The 21,044-nt window shown below is 38.9% G+C and overlaps 1 protein-coding gene across 1 annotated transcript in view; it reads right to left on the reverse strand.

Annotated features, from left to right (window-relative positions):
• brinp1 (bone morphogenetic protein/retinoic acid inducible neural-specific 1) overlaps positions 1–21,044 on the reverse strand; it is a 285,384-nt gene that overhangs the window by 25,737 nt on the left and 238,603 nt on the right. The window contains exon 6 of the mRNA XM_079814697.1: positions 15,702–15,938. Coding sequence (XP_079670823.1) covers positions 15,702–15,938 — 237 coding nt within the window. The remainder of the gene's footprint in view (positions 1–15,701; positions 15,939–21,044) is intronic.

Here is a 21,044-nt window from a genome sequence, read left to right on the forward strand (position 1 = left end):
CCAGCATATGTCAGCAAACACTGGAAAAAATAATTTTGTGACTCCGATCTTTCGAATAATTCCGATCTATGACCTCTGACCTGAAAAGTTTCCAGAATAATAATCATACGCTGTTTGTTAATTGGCCAGAGGAGAACTGGCACCCCGACTGAGCCTGGTTTCTCCCAAGGTTTATTTTTCTCCATTAGGTCACCTAATGGGGTTTTGGTTTCCTTGCCACTGTTGCCTCTGGCTTGGCGTGCTCAGTTGGGGACACTACATTTTTCAACTAAACATCCAAACAAATCTAATTATTAAACTAAATTAACCATATAAACTAAATGACTGATCTAATTACTGATCTAAAGCCCACACTGTCACTGTATGATACTTGAAATGAGCTGATGATATGACCGTTTTCTCCGGAATGGCTATACGGCTGAACAAAATTCTGTTGCATTATTTTGCTGTTTAACACTGTAAAGTTGCTTTGAAACAATCTGCATTGTTCAAAGCACTATTTAAATAAAGTTGACTTGACTTGACACTGGGATATTGCATTTATATATGGGGAGACTTGTACATTGGAGATATTTGGGTAGGCGGAAATTACATAAAAAAGGCAATATTCCTCCCTTCAGATCAATTTGAATAAATCTTGCACACATGATACAGCCCAAACTGTCTGCAGGGTGCTAGAGCTCACAGGGCCTGAGATATACACTTTCAAAAATTAATTTATAACCAAAAAAATCAATAATCCCCTCTATTTTTTAGTATTAGTATTTAGTATGTGTGTATGGGAAGCTTTTCAATTTGGGTCGGCCAAATCCAGGCAGAAATCCCCAAAAATTGTTCCAGAGATAAAGAGGATTGAACATGCATTTGTGAATGCAATGTGCATCCGTTATGCTTTATTTAAACATTTGCATGTGAATGGATGATGAGCTTGATTTGTAACAAGACACGTTTTCACAGAAATGTGAAGCCGTTTTCTGCCAAAATATAAGATTGATATTTTAACTCTTGCAAGTGGATAAATTAAGACACTGTAATTATATATTTTAGTATTTACATTTATTTTAAAATGCATTTGTATTATGGTCTCAGGAATAATAATACTAATTTACACTAATTTAAAAAAAAAATTATTATAAATTAATGAATAATAAATTGATTGATTATCATAATACAAATAATAAATTTCTATATTATATTATATTTATTATAACATTAATCCAGATAGTTTGTAAACTGAGACATTATTCCACACATAAAAAGGTTTGAGTCCACTTTTAAAAGGTTGGGTCAAAGCAAAGCAAAGACTTTTTAATCTGTTCAGTTTGGACACTAAAAATAGAGCTCTTAATTCTGAACTCAAAGTGCACCAGATTCATGCATTTAACTTTAAAATGTAAGGAATGTTCGCCCTAGAGTTGACTAAAGTCCACCCACAAAACTCCTCCGGGAGACACTGAATCATGAGCAGGAGAGTGTATTACTGAAGTAAATGTCTTTAGCTTCAGCCCTATAGGACTGGACACCCTGGCTTTAAACAGAGATGTGTGTCAGCCGTCAGACGTGCTGTGAGCGTGCCTGTAGCCTGCGGCACACACAGCGACGTGTCTGTGTGATGGTCCATTTTAATACTGGCAGCATGTTCATATTGGGAATGTCGGTATTATGGTCGAAACATGTGCTCGTGGTGTTTAACAGCTCCACCTGCTTGTTTCCTATCATGTGTTTGATATGCTATTAAAACAACATGTGACATCTGAATCCAGAAACCGCCTCAGGCCCCGACGCAGTGACATGTGACTGTCTATAGAGCGGCTGCGTTTGCTGCTGTGTTACTTGATGAAGATTATGTGTCAAGAGCAAGAGGGAACCCAAATGATGCTTTTTAAATGGGTGCATATACATTTTTCTTTTGACAGTGCTTGAGTCTTGACTATTGCCATAAAGCACGGGTCTCTAAACTCGGTCCTGGAGGGCCACTGTCCTGCAGAGTTCAGCTCCAACCCCGATAAAACACCAGCTAGGGCCTAGCAAGACACTGATTAGCTGGTTCAGGTGTGTTTATTTGGGGTTGGGGCTAAACTCTGCAGGACAGTGGCCCTCCAGGACCGAGTTTGGAGACCCCTGCCATAATGCCTGGTACATATTGTAGCTTATTCTGCAAAAAAAGACATTCATGTCTTATTTACTTATATCAGCATTCTGACTATTCCAGAGAAAGTTGTTGGTTGATTGTGGCCAGTTTCCCTCTGTTCAGAAGTAATAAGCACAGAATATTTCAGAGGCATAACTATGTAAACAAAGCAGAATCATACAGTGCTCTGGGGATTTGTTGGCAGCCTTTATGAATTAAGACAGTCACTGTTTTTCCAAAAACTCGTTCATTAAGACAGAGCTTGTAAACTTTGGCAAATCAAAGCACACTGTAAAAAAACCCAACTTGAAAAAAGCACAAACTATGTTTAATTCATGCAGTCAACTTAACCCAAGATGTTATTTTACACTCTCAGAAAAAAAAGCTGTCACTGGAACTGTACCCTTTAAAAAGGGTTTGATATGTACCATTTAGGTTCTAATATGTAACCCCGCCAACATTTGTTTGTGGGGACCATTTGGATATACATAATGGCCCCATGTTAACCACCCAGATGGATTTCATGTTGGATTGCACCTGCCACTATAATTATAATAATATTAATAATGATAATTAAAGCTGCAAGCAGCATTTAACGGGGTTCAAGCATTTAAAGGTCCCATGGCATGGCATTTTTCTATTATTTTATAGTGTTTCCTGAGGTGTACTTATATTGTTAGTATGATTTTTACATCATAAAATGTCATAATTTAGAAATAAAAGGCATTTTGTCTATACTGCTGTTTGCCCTGTGGCTGACTGCCCTGTTTCAAGAGGCGTGTCTGCTGTGAGACTTCAGTAAAAACACCCACTGTTGTGATTGGCTGACATCTTTGCATTTGAAATGAGCGGTGGGGGCGTGGTTTAACGAGGTCTATGAGGCACGAGCTGCTGCCAGAGAGACGGATGGACCTGAGTTCACTTCACATCAGTTCTCTCAGCATGTCTCAGTTCAGGGTGAACTGTTGTAGTTACTAGAATATACTTCAGGTTATTCGTTTATTTCTAGTCGGAGGGGCTGTCACTCATGTCAGAAAGTTAGTAACTTTAGTAAATTATGGATCAGCGCTGACTCGAGACGCGAACCGTTTAGAACGATTCAGTCCTATTTGGTGAATTGGTTCGGTTCACTAAAAACAACCGATTCAAAAGAATGATTCGTTCGCGAACCGGACATCATGGAGACGGAGCGATTGCTAACAAAGTTATTTATAGTAACTACTGAGTTGTGAGAGCGCTGTCTGTCAGCGCGAGTTTATTGTGTTTGTATCTGAGAGTTCTGAATAAACACGAGTCCCAGTCACACCGAGTCCGTCTTCATCATTATTCTACCAACTTTGTAACACATGCAATGTACCATTACAGCGAGATGAACGAGTTAGTAAGTTTGATTAAAGCATTATTTCTAGATATGTTCCAATCATATGAAAAGCGTCAGTGACGCGCATTGAGTAACTTACACAGCGCAAACAAAGACACAACAGCAGTAATCGAATGTAATCCAGTTTATTGTGGGAATAGCTGGCTAGCCTAGCCGGATACCCTCACGCTGACCCCCCTTCTGCTTAATCTCACGCCGCGTTTGGTGCCTCCGCTGTGGGCCAGATGCAGTACTGGGGGTCGGGGATGTTGAAGGCCGAGCTTCGGCGTGCGTGAGGTTTATCTCTAAAGATGTGGCTCTGCCGATGTTAAGCAGAAACTCCCGACTGTATGCACATTTTAGAACAGATAGACGCGACGAGGACGTACAAAAACACTGACTCACAAGATAGAAAACACGAAAACACCGTTCTGTCGGGAGAGAGAGAAGCCGCAGTGTGTGCACGAATAATAAATAATTAGCTACACATAAGAAATCACTGATCACAGATCAGAAGGAACTGAAGAAAGACTTCTGTTTTCATTTGTACATCCAAACACTGAGAAACTGCCAGCGTTCACTCGTTCACAACCCTTGATCTCTTGAGCGTTTGCATGGGCGTGCCAGATTCTCTGGGCGGAGGAAAGGGAGGAAACCGTTCCTGCTTGGACGTCAAACCAGGAGACTTCAGGATTGGCTCGTCTGGCCTGTCATTTTCTCAAAGGCAGAGAAAGACAGCCAGAACTCGGCTTTACACCGATCAACATTTCTATCCACTTGGGGACAATATTCAGGCTAGGGGAACTCATATTAATGTTGAAATACCTCATAAAATGAAAATTTCATGCCATGGGACCTTTAAGTCTTTTATGTTGTTAGGGTTTGTTTTCTGTTTTAAGGCACATTTTCCATGTTAAATCTATTATAGGTGCTTACACACACATATACATTTTGTTGCAGATATATATTTAGATATTTTAAATAAATTATTTTGTAAATTATTTTTTTTTTTATTTTGATAAATAATGTTACTGCAAATATTATAATAGTGATTTTATAATGTCTAAATATCAATTATAGAACAATATTAGTGTTTAATAATTAGTTACATTTATATAGAGCTTTTCTAGGCACTCAAAGCGCTTTACAAAGAAGGGGGGAATCTCCTCATCCACCACCGATGTGCAGCACCACCTGGATGATGCGACGGCAGCCATATTGCGCCAGAACGCCCACCACACATCAGCTGATTGGTGTAGAGGAGGCAGAGGGATGAAGCCAATCGTATAGGGGATGATTAGGAGGCCATGATGGACAGGGGCCAATGGGCAAATTTGGATGCCGGGGTTACAACCCTACTATTTATCGAAGGACATCCTGGGATTTTTTATGACCACAGAGAGTCAGGACCTCGGTTTAACGTCTCATCCAGAGGACAGTATAGTGTCCCCATCACTATACTGGGGTGTTAGGACCCACACAGACCACAGGGTGAGCGCCCCCTGCTGGCCTCACTAACACCTCTACCAGCAGCACCCTAGTTTTCCCAGTTGGTCTCAGCCCTGCTTAGCTTCAGTGGGAAACCAGTCTTGGGTTACAGGGTGATATGGCTGCTGGCACTAGGTGGGACCTAAGTGGGCAACACACACAAGACCCATCTCGGTCCCAGCTTTAAGTGGGCTCCATATGTGTTTCCCCATAAGGAACCCATATAGAGATTACCTAAGTGCGTCCTACCTTGGGCCCATGTTGGCAGCCTATATAGGACGGATTGTGTTAGCCCACACTCTAAAAAATGCTGGGTTCAAAATTACCCAAGTTGGGTTGAAAATGGACTAACTCAGCAATTGGCTTGTTTTAACCCAGCAATTGAGTTGTTTTAACCCAGCAATTAACATTTAAAAACATTTAACCCAACCGCTGGGTTAAATCAAACCCAATGCTGGGTTAAAACAAACCAATTGCTGGGTTAGTCTATTTTCAACCCAACTTGGGTTATTTTTAACCCTGCATTTTTTAGAGTGCATGTCTAACCCATTTGGTAAACCCATATGGGCCCCATTTGTGTTGCCCATTTTGAGCCCATGCACCCATTTCCCATTAGTGACCCAGCTAGGACCCACAGGTACAGGTAGCCCAACTGTTTTCACTCATGTGGGACCTACTTAGCTGACCCAAATGGGTCCCAGATAAGATTCCCATTTTGGAACCATGCCCACTTCGTACCCATTTAGCCCACACTGTAAAAAAAAATCTTCTAAAAATGTTCTAGTGAGCGATCACATCTAAATTTTTCAGTTGGCCAAATTGAATTTCTTGAATTTTAATTAAATTAAATTGCATCAATTCACAGAAATTCAATTTGGCCAACTGAAAAATGTAGATGTGATTGCTCACTAGAAAATGTTCAATTGGAGACCTGAATTTTTTTTTACAGTGCAAGCATAAACCATGTGGGGCCCACATATACATGTTGGCTGGGAATTTTGGTACCAAAATGTACCGTTGAGGTAATATGGACTCTTTAGGGTACAAAAGTGTGTGCCTTTTGAAAGGGTACTGCCCCAGTGACAGCTTTTTCTGAGAGTGTATAAACTTAAAAATATGATTTCTGTGAATGACGCTTTGCAAGTTCATTAAAAAAAAACATTCTGCCAACTTATTCATTTGAGTTAAGTCAATCTCATTTAGGAAACTGCCTTCCCATATCATGAAAAGCAAATGCTAATTGTGGATTAAAACAATGTACTAAGGGAAAATGAAGAGAAAAATGGTTTATTGATTTTTAAACAATGTTACGTAACGTTATGTAATAATAATAATACATCTAAATGCGGGAAAACACGCACTGTTGCACATTCTACAGGCTCACACAACATCAGCGCTTCAGAGCAGTTCCCAATCAATGAATAGCACACATTTAAGCCGTTGTTAATGAACTAAAGCTGATGAATAATGACAGGTGTTTATATAGTAAAATGTTGTAGGTGGCTGTAGCAATGCATTTTTGATCTCCCTCATCTGAACTTGAATGTGCATCTGCAACTGCAATAGTAAGGCATTTCAAAATAAGAGTCCCTATGTATTTCGAGCTTGTTTATAATAAAAAGTTGCGCATTATATTTTTTTACACTCTCAGAAAAAAAGCTGTCACTGGGACCGTACCCTTTAAAAAGGGTTTGATATGTACCATTTAGGTTCTAATATGAACAACCCCGCCAACATTTGTATGTGGGGACCATTTGGATATACATAATGGCCCCATGTTAACTGCCCAGATGGATTTCATGTTGGATTGCACCTGCCACTATAATTATAATAATATTAATAATAATTAAAGCTGCAAGCAGCATTTAACGGGTTCAAGCATTTAAGTCTTTTATGTTGTTAGGGTTTTTTTTCTGTTTTAAGGCACATTTTCCATGTTAAATCTTTTATGCGTGCTTACACACACATATACATTTTGTTGCAGATATATATTTAGATATTTTAAATAAATTATTTTGATAAAATGTTACTGCAAATATTATAATAGTGATTTTATAATGTCTAAATATCAATTATAGAACAATATTAGTGTGTAATAATTTGTTACATTTATATAGCGCTTTTCTATTTCGAGCTTGTTTATAATAAAAAGTCACACATTATACATTATTTTCTATGTGATCCTTTGGAAAAAAGCCCTGCCGAGCACTGAATTGAGCTGCGCTTTAACGGTCAAAAATACACACAATTATGTCAAAATATCAGTTTTGGCATGTAGTCAAGTAACAGTCGGTTATGCAATGCTTAAATGCTCAATTAGTGCATTACAACTGAACTAAACTCATTAGATTTTAGTCGACTATGGCCGCATTTACACTACAGGTCTTGATGAACAATTCCGATTTGTTGACAACCCGCTTGCATCATCTTTTAAAAGCGACCCATATCCAATATTTGCATTAACACTATACACTGCCGTAACAGCCCAAGACGCTCTGACCCGGAAAAGGAAGTAAAGCGGCGCGATATGCAATGGACGCAATGGATGAAGACAAAATGATTATAAAATGTTTTGCTTTCCGCACTATCTTTAAATGTCAGCAAAACATTGCTCTCGTAAGGCGGAGGAAAAAAGAGAAGAGCAGTTTTGTTGACATCATTCGCCTCCGTCCCTTTATCAATGACGTACGACTCGCATTTACTGGGGAATAATTATTGATTATTGGTTCAGCTGTTCTCCCTTGTTACCTGCCTTGTTTTCTGCCCTCTTTATTCTCCTGGTGTTTTCAGTCCTGTGCCAGTTTGTTGTCTGGTGTACTTTGTGTTAACCTCCTTGTCTAGTCCTGTCTAGTCCGGCTGCCGGTCTGTTTTTCCCCACGGGGTAGTTTTTGTTTCTTTTTGGCATTTAATAAAGCCCATTTTGTCCTCGCCTCAACCCTCACACCAACGCTGACACATATTCTATTATTTCGTCAAAGGATGGCCCCACATCCACACATGTCTGTGCTAAACCCTGAATATCCACATTTATTCCGGGCAGCTATTTCTAGTGATTTTTCCAGCTCCATCTGCGTGAAGAGGTGGAGACAGAAATAATGGTATCATCAGTTGTGCTGCTGAGATGTGAGCCTGTGTTCTATAGCAAACAGGTGATTGGATCTTATACATGTAAAGCAGGACTTCATTCCTTCAGCCGTCATATTGTTTCTGTTTCTGCCATTGTGGATCGTCTCTCGACATTTAAAGTCCCACTGAAACCGGATGATGGGCGGGGCATATCGGACAGCTCCTCCCCCATTTTGAAAATAGCCTTTAGTTTATATCACAGCTCGTCCAGAGTCATTGAGTCAAGTCGTCACCTTCATTTATATAGCGCTTTTTAGTTAATGGAAGAGAGACTGTCTAGAAAAACGTTATTGTCCAGCTAAAGTACGCTTGAGAACGCAAACCCCGAAATAATTTTGAAACGATACCATTCTCATCTTTGTGTAGCCTACTTAAAAAAAGAAAAACGTGGTAGTGTCTAGGCGCAGGTCCACCATCAAGTACAAACGTGTTCACACCCTTTCATAATTATGTAGTTAATTTTTAGAATTAATTCAAATGAAGGCACTGAAATTACTCTGATTGACGTATGTTTTCTGGATGAACTTGCAAAGTGAGTTTCAATATACTCATACTCATATCTTGGGTTAGGTTGACAACAGAGGTTCCCAGAGGTTTCCTCATTTCTACTCTATTATGCCAGGAATTATCCGGACAGCTGACAACTCACACCCGAGCCAGCTGACACAACGGAGGCGATCATATTCAGTCACACCTCCAAATGATGGGATGGGTGATGATGATTTAAGAACTTATCGGCATTAAAGTAGGACATTATTAACACGTTCAAACAATTATCACTCCCCTAATTGATAAGCTTGACATTTCAGGAGATTCATCTGTTCGTGCAGCATTTGGCGCTCCAGCAATTTCTCCTCGGGCTGGTCCAGAGGAATATTGCGCCGACCTTGAGGTTCACAGACTCAATTTGAGTGTCCTCTGCTCTATATAAATATATCGCAGTGTCTGGTTTTATTTGGACCTTTTATTACCTGTTAATAATATATAAGCTAGCGTGCTCATAAGGTGGATATTGAGCAATCACCTTGGGGAGTAACCTATTTCTGCTTTATGTTTTTTGTTCAGAAATATTTGATCAGCGAGGTGAAAGATGTCTGTCGGCGTGTGAGTGGCATTAAATGCGATTTACCCAGGACAAGTACATTCACAGAACCTTTCCACAACCGTTCTGCAATGCTTTATTAATAGTTGACATCAGATGAATGACTTTTCGCAGCTGAAATGTTAAAAGCTAGTATTAAAGGAGAACTCCGGGGAATTTTTAAGTTAATCATGATAGTTATACCTTTGTGAGTACTGTTTATAGAAAAAAAAAACGAACCGGATTGGTGCTTGCAACACGGAGCTGTTACAGTTAATGCCCAGAGCTCCCACTCAGCTAACACGGCAGCTATGGGGGATAAAGCATATCCATAAAGAGTGTCTTTGTGCCTCTTAACAGACACAAAATGCAATTAAAATGTCTGCCCAACATGAACAGGGCCCTTACATGACAAGAAGATGCGTTTAGCAACTTAGCCATTGTTTAAACTCACCGAAATAGTGTTTTAGACGACTACCTGTAGTCTCTGTGGGAACTCAGTTGTAGCCGGAAAAAGGCAAATAGTCCAGGTGGGAGGAGCGTTGTGTGTGTGAAGAGTGATGATCGGCTCACGAGTGAAGAAGAAATGTTTCGCGTTTGTGCCGTTCCGAATTGTGGCAACAGAATGTGAAAATAAAAGAATTTACACTTTTACAGCCATCATTTTTTGGTTTTAACTGTATGTAGTTATAGTTTTATTAATGCATGGACAGATCTTTTGAGTTCCTCATAACTTGCACACTCTTCACTGCTCACTACATTTAGTGGACTAATGAAGCCTGAGATTGTGTTTCTTGAGGATTGCAATTCATTCTCGCAGATCAGACATGTACTTTGCGTCATTAAGAGATCAGAGACGGCACAATCTGCCTTTAATGCTATATAGCCAGAAGTTATTATAAATATAAAGAACTAAAAATGCATAGCAATCAATGCACATTTACTTGTAAATGAAGCTAAACATAAAGGGACAGTACGAATGTGTTCAGTTTCAGTGTCAGTGCACACATGTAAAACACTTTGCAGGGTTGTTTGTTGTTGTCACATAGATTATGATTTATGGCAGCGATGGGAGAAACAAAGCTTTTCGAAACTTTGAATTAATTGAATCTGCTGTTTCAAAGCAAATGCCACACGCTGACCAAAGCTCAGCTCAAACATGCAGAAAAACACCATTTACAAACGTTTTATTGAACGTCTAATCTATTAAATGCAATCAACAAATCATTTAATACCATTAAATATGACGTGTCTGTGAATTGCATGTTACTATTCAATTCTAGGGATGTTTTTGTTTGTTTTATGGAGAGTTTGGTTAGTCAGACCCATATGAGACTGAATCACTGATTCAAAACAAATGATTCACAAAAGTTTCAAAGCTTAACGAATCACTGTTTCAAAACAAATGATTCAAAAAAGTTTCAAAACTTAATGAATCACTGTTTCAAAACAAATGATTCACAAAGGGTTCAAAGCTTAACGAATCACTGTTTCGAAACAAATTAAACAAATTATTCACAAAGGTTTCAAATCCTAACAAATCACTATTTCGAAACAAATGATTCACAAAAGTTTCAACGCTTAACGAATCACAGTTTTGAAACAAATGATTCACAAAGGTTTCAGAGCTTACCGAATCAGTTTCGAAACAAATTATTCACAAAGGTTTCAGAGCTTACCAAATCACTGTTTCGAAACAAATGAAACAAATGATTCACAAAGGTTTCAAATCTTAAAGAATCCCTGTTTCGAAACAAATGATTCACAAAGGTTTCAAATATTAACAAAACACTGTTCCAAAACAAATTAAACAAATAATTCACAAAGGTTTCAAAGCTTACAGAATCACTGTTTTGAAGCAAATGAAACAAATGATTCACAATGGTTTCAAATCTTAACGAATCACTGTTTCGAAACAAATGAATCAAATGATTCACAAAGTTTTCAAATCTTTACGAATCACTGTTTCGAAACAAATGATTCACAATGGTTTCAAATCTTAACAAACCACTGTTTCGAAATAAATGAAACAAATGATTCACAAAGTTTTAAAAGCTTATCGAATTACAGTTTTGAAACAAAATATTCACAAAGGTTTCAAAGCTTACCAAATCACTGTTTCGAAACAAATGAAATAAATGATTCACAAAGGTTTCAAAGCTTAACGAATCACTGTTTTGAAACAAATAATTCACAAAGGTTTCAAATATTAACGAATCACAGTTTTGAAACAAATGATTCACAAAGGTTTAAAAGCTTAACGAATCACTGTTTTGAAACAAATGAAACAAATGATTCACAAAGGTTTAAAAGCTTAACGAATCACTGTTTCGAAACAAATGAAATTAATGGTTCACAAAGGTTTCAAAGCTTAACGAATCACTGTTTTTAAACAAATAATTAACAAAGGTTTCAAATATTAACAAATCACAGTTTTGAAACAAATGATTCACAAAGGTTTAAAAGCTTAACGAATCACTGTTTTGAAACAATTGATTAACAAAGGTTTCAAATTCTAACAAATCCCTGTTTAGAAACAAATGATTCAAAAGTTTTCAAATATTAACGAATCACTGTTCCAAAACAAATGAAACAAATAATTCACAAAGGTTTTAAAGCTTAACGAATCACAGTTTTGAAACAAATAATTCACAAAGGTTTTAAAGCTTAACGAATCACTGTTTTGAAACAAATGATTTACAAAGGTTTCAAATATTAACAAATCACTGTTCCAAAGCAAATGATTCACAAAGGTTTCAAAGCTTAAGAAATCACTGTTTTGTAACACATGATTCACAAAGTTTTCTCTTGACACTGACATAAGATGAACAGTGTTTTCCTTTCCTTTCTCTAAAACATATCATCATGCAAATAAGTTTGCAGCAATGCAGCTGATATATCAGAGAAACAGTTGCTCGGAGTATAGCATTCATTCATAAACCTGCACAGCCTTTCTACGAATCCATCTTTTGGGAGCCCGTGGCGTGCGATTTGAGTCCAGGCGGTGGGGTGAAATTGACTGTTACAATAAACCGCGAGAAGCGCCTCTTCTCCCAGAGAAAGCATTGTGGGCCGCTGAATTATTCATGCTGGCTTTATTGCAGATTGGCTCAAAGAGAGAAGTTAGCATGAACGTCTTCTGCAGAGTTTTCGGTGAAGGTGGCTCACAGAAATATAACAAGCTGATTAATTATATTCAAAGCGTACACGTTCCTACCTAAAGTCTACCTTGCATTTTCTCGCTTGAAATGCAGCCACTTGCATTATTTTCTTTTTTATATTCGCTTTACCTTTTGAAAGGTCATACGACTTTTTCAAAGAAGTTAATACTTTTATTCAGCAAGAATGCATTGAATTAAAAATGACAGTAAAGACTTGTATAAGGTTATAAAATATTTATATTTCAAATAAATGCTGTTCAACCTTCAATTCATTAAAGAATCTCGAGAAAACGAGAAAAAACATTAGCATGCATATTTAGTATCTATTTGCATACTTTATGATGCATACATTGCAAAGCCATTAAAATAATCAACATGAATGTACTTTAGTTATGAGGACAATGAGGCATTCGGCGAAGCAGCCCTTCTGAACCTTCTAATGCATATTTACATTTTTTAGTTAACTGGATAATAGGTGCACTATTTGTCGACACAGAGTTAACTTATTTACATTTTCTGGTTCGTTGACCGAATAAAAAACAATAAAATTATGTTCTCTCAGCAACCTGCATTAGAAAAGGCACGCATAACGACTATAAAGACAGCTTGCCGTATAATGAGCGCTGAATATACGCCGAGAGCGGCTCCTCTATTGACTGAGCAAACAGACGTCTTCTGTTTAATTCCGGCTAATGAATCAATGCAGATGACTTCAGACGTCACTTAGCCCAATTAGCGCAGGCGGGGAAGTGTGCGGCGGTGTGGGAATCGATCCGCGAATGGGATTTTAACACCTGACTCGATGCTCGCCGCCGCCGCGTCTACTTATTAGTCATGATGTGTAGCGTGGTGAGACTGTCATATTTGACAATGGATGGTAAAATTGGCTCTGGGCCAGACTTGCTGACAGTCCTGACAAGCTAGCTTGCCAGCTAATGCTGTCAGATCATTGTGTTGCTGTTCTGCAAGCAGACTCAATTTAAGGGTTTGAAAGGACATTTCCGCCAAAGAATGAGAGATGGCAATGATAAAAAACGTTTTGCTTTAGGCTGAACTGTCCTCGGCGTTACCTGAGTTCTCAAAGTCACGGTAAGACGCTTCCCAAGTCTCCGCCATGCCGATGAGCGTGTTCTCCATGATCTGGAGGTCAGTCGTGGGACAGTTGCATTGTGGGAACTCGTCGGCACACTGACAGATGCACTGTCTGATCGTTATATATATAGTTATTATATATCCCCTATACAGTGCAGTCTGATCGATTCCTATCCCTTATAAAGTGCACTGTCTGATCGCTCTCTATCCGATCGAAATAAATGATTTCCAAAGGTTTAAAAGCTTAACGAATCACTGTTTTGAAACAAATGAAACAAATGATTCAAAAAGGTTTCAAATCTTAATGAATCCCTGTTTCGAAACAAATGATTCACAAAGGTTTCAAATCTTAACGAATCACTGTTCCAAAACAAATTAAACGAATAATTCACAAAGGTTTTAAATCTTAACGAATCACAGTTTTGAGACAAATGATTCACAAAGGTTTCAAATCTTAACAAATCACTGTTTCGAAACAAAAGATTCACAAAGGTTTCAAATATTAATGAATCACTGTTCCAAAACAAATGAAACAAATAATTCACAAAGGTTTTTAAATCTTAACGAATCACAGTTTTGAAACAAATGGTTCACAAAGGTTTCAAAGCTTAATGAATCACTGTTTCGAAACAAATTAAACAAATTATTCACAAAGGTTTCAAATCTTAACGAATCACTGTTCCAAAACAAATGATTCACAAAGGTTTCAAATCTTAACGAATCACTGTTCCAAAACAAATTAAACGAATAATTCACAAAGGTTTTAAATCTTAACGAATCACAGTTTTGAAACAAATGATTCACAAAGGTTTCAAAGCTTAATGAATCACTGTTTCGAAACAAATTAAACAAATTATTCACAAAGGTTTCAAATCTTAATGAATCACTGTTTCGAAACAAATGATTCACAAAGGTTTCAAATCTTAACGAATCACTGTTCCAAAACAAATTAAACGAATAATTCACAAAGGTTTTAAATCTTAACGAATCACAGTTTTGAAACAAATGATTCACAAAGGTTTCAAAGCTTAATGAATCACTGTTTCGAAACAAATTAAACAAATGATTCACAAAGGTTTCAAATCTTAATGAATCACTGTTTCGAAACAAATGATTCACAAAGGTTTCAAATCTTAACGAATCACTGTTCCAAAACAAATGAAACAAATAATTCACAAAGGTTTTAAATCCTAATGAATCACAGTTTTGAAAAAAAAATGATTCACAAAGGTTTCAAATCTTAACGAATCACTGTTCCAAAACAAATGAAACAAATAATTCACAAAGGTTTCTAATCTTAACGAATTACTGTTCCAAAAAAAATGAAACAAATAATTCACAAAGGTTTCAAAGCTTACCGAATCACTGTTTCGAAACAAATAAAACATTCAAAAAAGGTTTCTAATCTTAAGTAATCACTGTTTTGAAACAAATTATTCACAAAGGTTTCAAATCTTAACGAATCACTGTTCCAAAACAAATGAAACAAATAATTCACAAAGGTTTTAAATCTTAATGAATCACAGTTTTGAAACAAAGGATTCACAAAGGTTTCAAAGCTTAATGAATCACTGTTTCGAAACAAATGATTCACAAAGGTTTCAAAGTTTAGCTAATCACTTTTTCGAAACAAATTAAACAAATGATTCACAAAGGTTTCAAATCTTAATAAATAACTGTTTTGAAACAAATGATTCACAAAGGTTTCAAATATTAACGAATCACTGTTCCAAAACAAATGAAACAAAAAATACACAAAGGTTTCAAATCTTAATGAATCCCTGTTTCAAAACAAATGATTCACAAAGGTTTCAAATCTTAGTAAATCACTGTTTTGAAACAAATGATTCACAAAGGTTTAAAAGCTTAAAGAATTCCTGTTTCAAAACAAATGATACACAAAGGTTTCAAATCTTAATAAATCCCTGTTTCAAAACAAATGATTCACAAAGATTTTAAATCTTAATGAATCCTTGTTTCAAAACAAATGATTCACAAAGGTTTCAAATCTTAATAAATCACTGTTTTGAAACAAATGATTCATTAAACTGTCATATTTGACAATGGATGGTAAAATTGGCTCCGGGCCAGACTTGCTGACAGTCCTGACAAGCTAGCTTGCCAGCTAATGCTGTCAGATCATTGTGTTGCTATTCTGCAAGCAGACTCAATTTAAGGGTTTGAAAGGACATTTCCGCCGAAGAATGAGAGATGGCAATGATAAAAAGCGTTTGCTTTAGGCTGGACTGTCCTCGGCGTTACCTGAGTTCTCAAAGTCGCTGTAAGACGCTTCCCAAGTCTCCGCCATGCTGATGAGCGTGTTCTCCATGATCTGGAGGTCAGTCGTGGGACAGTTGCATTGTGGGAATTCGTCGGCACACTGACAGATGCACTGGCTGTTCTGGCAGATGTACTCGCCCTCCCCGTTGCACATGATGTAGCTGAGAGCCGACTGGACGAACTTCTCCTGCAGGTACTCGGGGAAAATGACCTGCAAACCTGAAAACAGGAAAGAGAATCAATGCTTAAGTCATTACAGAGATCCAGAGACATTATTGATTTCACATCGGCGAGCAACAGGTAGAAAGTGCTGCAGATAGTCGATGACAGAACTTTCTTTATTTTACATTAAGAGGCGATTCAACCCACTCTGGATACGGGGGTTAGGGTTTGCGTGTGGAGCATGGAGAGTTCAGCGCAGTAAATTAGCTCAGCGCTGACGCTCCTGACGGTGACAGTGAATCATGTTGTCGGAGAGCGGCGGGTTTGTTGTGAAAGTTTTGCCAGAGGTCCACTTGACTTTGAACTGTCCCCTCGGAGTGGGAGGACTTTACATAATGGAATAAAACGGAGGAGTGATTGATGTATTCTGTCGTGATCGGCTTCGGCTTATTTACCAGGGCTGTCATAATATCCTGTGTGTGTGTGTGTGTGCGTGTGTGTGTGTGTGCATGTGTGTGTGAACAGCATCACACCATACAACAGACTTATCTCACGCTTGTGCTCCAGATGTGAATGATTCCTTGAGACCGACCAGAACACCCAGGCCATAAACCACTCAGAAAACCAACAGCCGGCTAAACACCTGAAACATCCCTAGTAACTGGGGTGTGCGATATTGACAAAATCTCAGTATTTCCTGGGTTTTCGTGCTGGTACCTTCATATTATTCATATTCAAACTGTTGTCAGTTTATGAACTTATCCACTATGAGGGAATATTTCAATTGATTTCCAGGGGATTTATAACCTTATAATATATATGTTAGATGTACATACACTATATTGCCAAAAGTATTGGGACACCAATTCACAATGTTCAATCCCTTCATGGCCACAGGTGTATAAATCAGACGCTTCTACACACATTAGTGAGAGAATGGGCCGCTCTCAGGAGCTCAGTGAACTCAAGTGTGGGGCCGTGATCGGTGGACACCTGTGCAATAAGTCCAAATATTATACTAAATATTCCACGCTCAACTGTTAGTGGTGTTATAACAAAGTGGAAGCCATTGGGAACAACAGCAACTCAGCCACAAAGTGCGGGGTCAGCGCATGCTGAGGGTCACAGAAGTCGCCGACTTTCTGCAGAGTCAAGAGTCCAGACCTCCAAACTTCTGTGGCCTTCAGATGAGCTCAAGAACAGTGTGTAGAGTTTCATGGAATGGGTTTCTATGGTCGAGCAGCTCATCCAAGCCTTACATCACCAAGTACAATGCAAAGCGTGGGATGCAGTGGGGTAAAGCGTGCCGCCACTGGACTCTAGAGCAGTGGAGACGTGTTCTCTGGACGATTCTCTGTCTGACAATCCCATGGATGAGTCTGGGTTTGGCGGTTGCCAGGAGAACGGGACGTGCCTGACTGCATTGTGCCAAGTGTAATGATTGGTGGAGATTATGGGGTGGGGTTGTTTTCCAGGGGTTGGGCTTGGCCCCTTAGTTCCAGCGAAAGGAACTCTTAATGCTTCACCAAAACATTTTGGACAATTTCATGCTCCCAACTTTGTGGGAACAGTTTGGGGACGGCCCCTTCCTGTCCCAACACGACTGCGCTCCAGTGCACAAAGCGTCGCTCCATAAAGACATGGATGAGTGAGTTTGGTGTGGAGGAACTTGAGTCCTGACCTCAACCCGATAGAACACCTTTGGGATGAATTAGAGCGGAGACTGAGAGCCAGGCCTTCTCGTCCAACATCAGTGCCTGACCCCACAAATGCGCTTCTAGAAGAATCCCCATAAACACACTCCTAAACCTTGAGGAAAGCCTTCCCAGAAGAGCTGAAGCTGTTAGAGCTGCAAAGGGTGGACGACTCGATATTAAACCCTACGGATTAACAATGGGAAGTTCATGTGACCAAAAAAACTTTTGGCAATATAGTGTATGTTTCATCTTAAGTTAAATTCTTGCATTTAATCAACACTTTCAATTAGAACAATAAAACACTATAGGGCTGTTGCCAATCAAATTAAATCAGTATCTCAGTTACTTAGAAGCTGCATGGGCAAGTCGCATAAACATAGCCATTATGTTAAGACTGTGTCATGTACTAGTATGACCAACTAGCAATTGGTGAGCAGGTAGTCTTACTTTTTTGGTATCAAATTAGATCAATCTACATTTTTATGACTTGATAAAGTTATGAACGGGCTTGAAGAAACAGAACCGTTTATGTAACCAGCCCATGAAGAGACATTTAGTCTTTTCAGACTGTTTATTGCAACTCAGAAGTGGCTTTAATGCATTTACACTGTATTTACAATTGCATAAATGACGCTAAGAGAATTGTATTAATTGAAAATATATTTTGTAAATGAAACTGTAAGTCACCGTCTTAATGAGTGAGTCACTGAATCGTTCAAAACGTGGATATGTTCGGTAACGAAGCACCACTTTGTGTTGCAGGGAGATGTCAAAATAAAGCCAAATAATATTACAATAGTGTTGATGGAATATTACAGTACTGACAATATTGGAGCAGCACGAGTACAGCACTTGACAGGGGTTACACTTCAAAATTCTGTCAAAAAATGTTCACTACTGAATATTGGGGAACACTCATTGAGAGCTGACTGAGTCTGATTTTTATTAGAGCCCTGACCGATTATCACTGCTTCAGTTTTATCAGTATTTAACTGCACACAATTGCAATCCAGTTTTTGCTAAGCATGCTTGGAGGACATAAGCTTGTCAGATCATTGGATAGCAGTGATAGATTAACTGCAAATCATCTGCATTGCAGACTAGCAGTGAAAATGTACATGATGATTATGGATCCAAGAGGTAACATAACATTAAAACAAAATTGGTCCCAAACCGGAGCCCTGTGGAACACCAGGGTTGATTGTAGAAGGGGAGAATAAATCATCTCCAACTGACACTACAAATGCTCTATTTAACAAATAAGAATGAAGCCAGTCCCTGAAACTCCCTCGCATCTATGTAATGTACTGATTATGACTGAATGATCAACTGTATCAAAAGCTGTAGTCAAATCTAACCATATTAAAAATCATCTATGGTTTTCTCTGAAGTCTGACAAATTACTCAAAAATATTATTTTCATTCATAACCTTCAACAGTTGCTTAGCTACTGCTTTTTCTAAAAGACTACTTTATCTTTTGTCAGATGATTAATTGAAGAGTCAACCCTTCAGTTGATGTCCGTCTCTGTATTTCACCAAAAATCACACAACGCAGAAAAACTCACAACCAAAAAGAAAAACACTTAATTCCACCTAGAACACCACCTAAGTAGCAAAGCCCTGTTTTTTTTCCTTAAACCACAATCACAAGACAGTCCTGAAGGACAAAACCTGTCCCATGTTTTTCATGCAGCATGAATACAGCACATTAGGAGACGCAATATATCCCTCATGATGTAAAAATAAAATCAAAAAGCCCTATAGAAAATATATTGAGTTACATTGCCAGAGACTGTATCATTCTCTTAAATAAATAATAAATCATACTTCAGGATCGACATAAAACATGGTAATGGAAGCTAGCCTCGACATAATACAGCATATCCATTTCTAATGGAAGTAAATGTGCAGCGTGCATGCAGATAATTGCTTCATAATAATTACACATTTGCTATATGAAGCATTGTAGGATTTGTGATAGAGGCTATGTTGCATTTATTTAGATTTATACACTGGAAAAAACACTGAAAACGTAAAAAAAATAAGCTGGATGGATGAGTGTTTGGATGAATGGGTGGATGTATGGATGGGTGGATGGATGGATGGATGGATGGATGGATGGATGGATGGATGGATGGATGGATGGATGGTTGATTGGGTGGGTTGGTGAGTGTTTGGATGGATGGATGGATGGATGGATGGATAGATGGATGGATAGATTGATGGATTGATGAGTGGGTTGGTTGGTTGGTTGGTGGATGGATGGATGGATGGATGGATGGATGGGTGGGTGGGTGGATGTATGGGTGGGTTTGGTGTATGGATGGATGGATGTACAGATGGTTGAATGGGTGGGTTGGTGAGTGTTTGGATGGATGATTGATGGATGGATGGATGGATGGATGGATGGCTGGATAGATATATGGAAGAGTAGATGGATATATGGATGGATGGATGGATGGAAGGATAGATGGGTGGGTGAGTGTTTGGATGTATGATGGATGGATGGATAGATGGATGATTGAGTGGGGGGGTGAGTGTTTGGGTGAATGAATGGTTGGATGGTTGGGTGGGTTGGTGGATGGATGGATGGATGGATGGATGGATGAGTGGGTGGGTAAATGGATGGATGGATGGTTGGATGGGTGGGTGAGTGTTTGGATGGATGAATGGGTGGATGGATGAATGGGTGGGTGGGTGGGTGGGTGTAAGGATGGATGGGTGGGTGGATGGGTGGGTGGGTGGGTGTATGGATGGATGGGTGGGTGGATGGATGTGTGGGAGGATGGATGGATGGATGGATGGATGGATGGATGGATGATGGATTGATGGATGAATGAATGAATGAATGAATGAATTAATTAATTAATTAATGGCTGGATGGATGGATGTGTGGGAGGATGGATGTGTGAGTGGATGGATGGACTTAAAACATAAACAAATTATCTGGGTGGATGGATGGATAGACTGGTAGAGAAACCCTTAGTGATGCCGCAGCCTTACTACAATACACCATATACACCACTCACAGTTTCTTCAGAAACTCTGCTTTATTTATCTGTTTGTCATTACGCAGAAGTGATGGGGGTTGGACTGGGTGGTGCAGATTCCCAGCATCAGAGCCCAAGACTGATCATCCCAGCTCGGCCGTCTCTCCGTCAGACTGTCTGTGGACCCTGAGCCAATATTCATTTAGCCTGATGTATTCCTGCTCCTGCAACTTTAATGTGATTTGTGGGAGAATCCAGATGGCGAGTTCATGGATGGGTGCAGCTCGACGACAGTGGCGGTGCCAAAAGCCCTGGGTTCACAATAACACCCCCAACACACACACACACACACACACAATCCCCTCCTCTATCAATGAAACACCACAGCTCTGGAGTCTGAGAGAGAGAGAGAGAGAGAGAGAGAGAGAGAGAGAGAGAGAGAGAGAGAGAGAGAGAGAGAGAGAGAGAGAGAGA

The sequence above is a fragment of the Gobio gobio genome, assembly GCF_949357685.1.
Source record: "Gobio gobio genome assembly, chromosome: 4".
NCBI classification, from domain to species: domain Eukaryota; kingdom Metazoa; phylum Chordata; class Actinopteri; order Cypriniformes; family Gobionidae; genus Gobio; species Gobio gobio.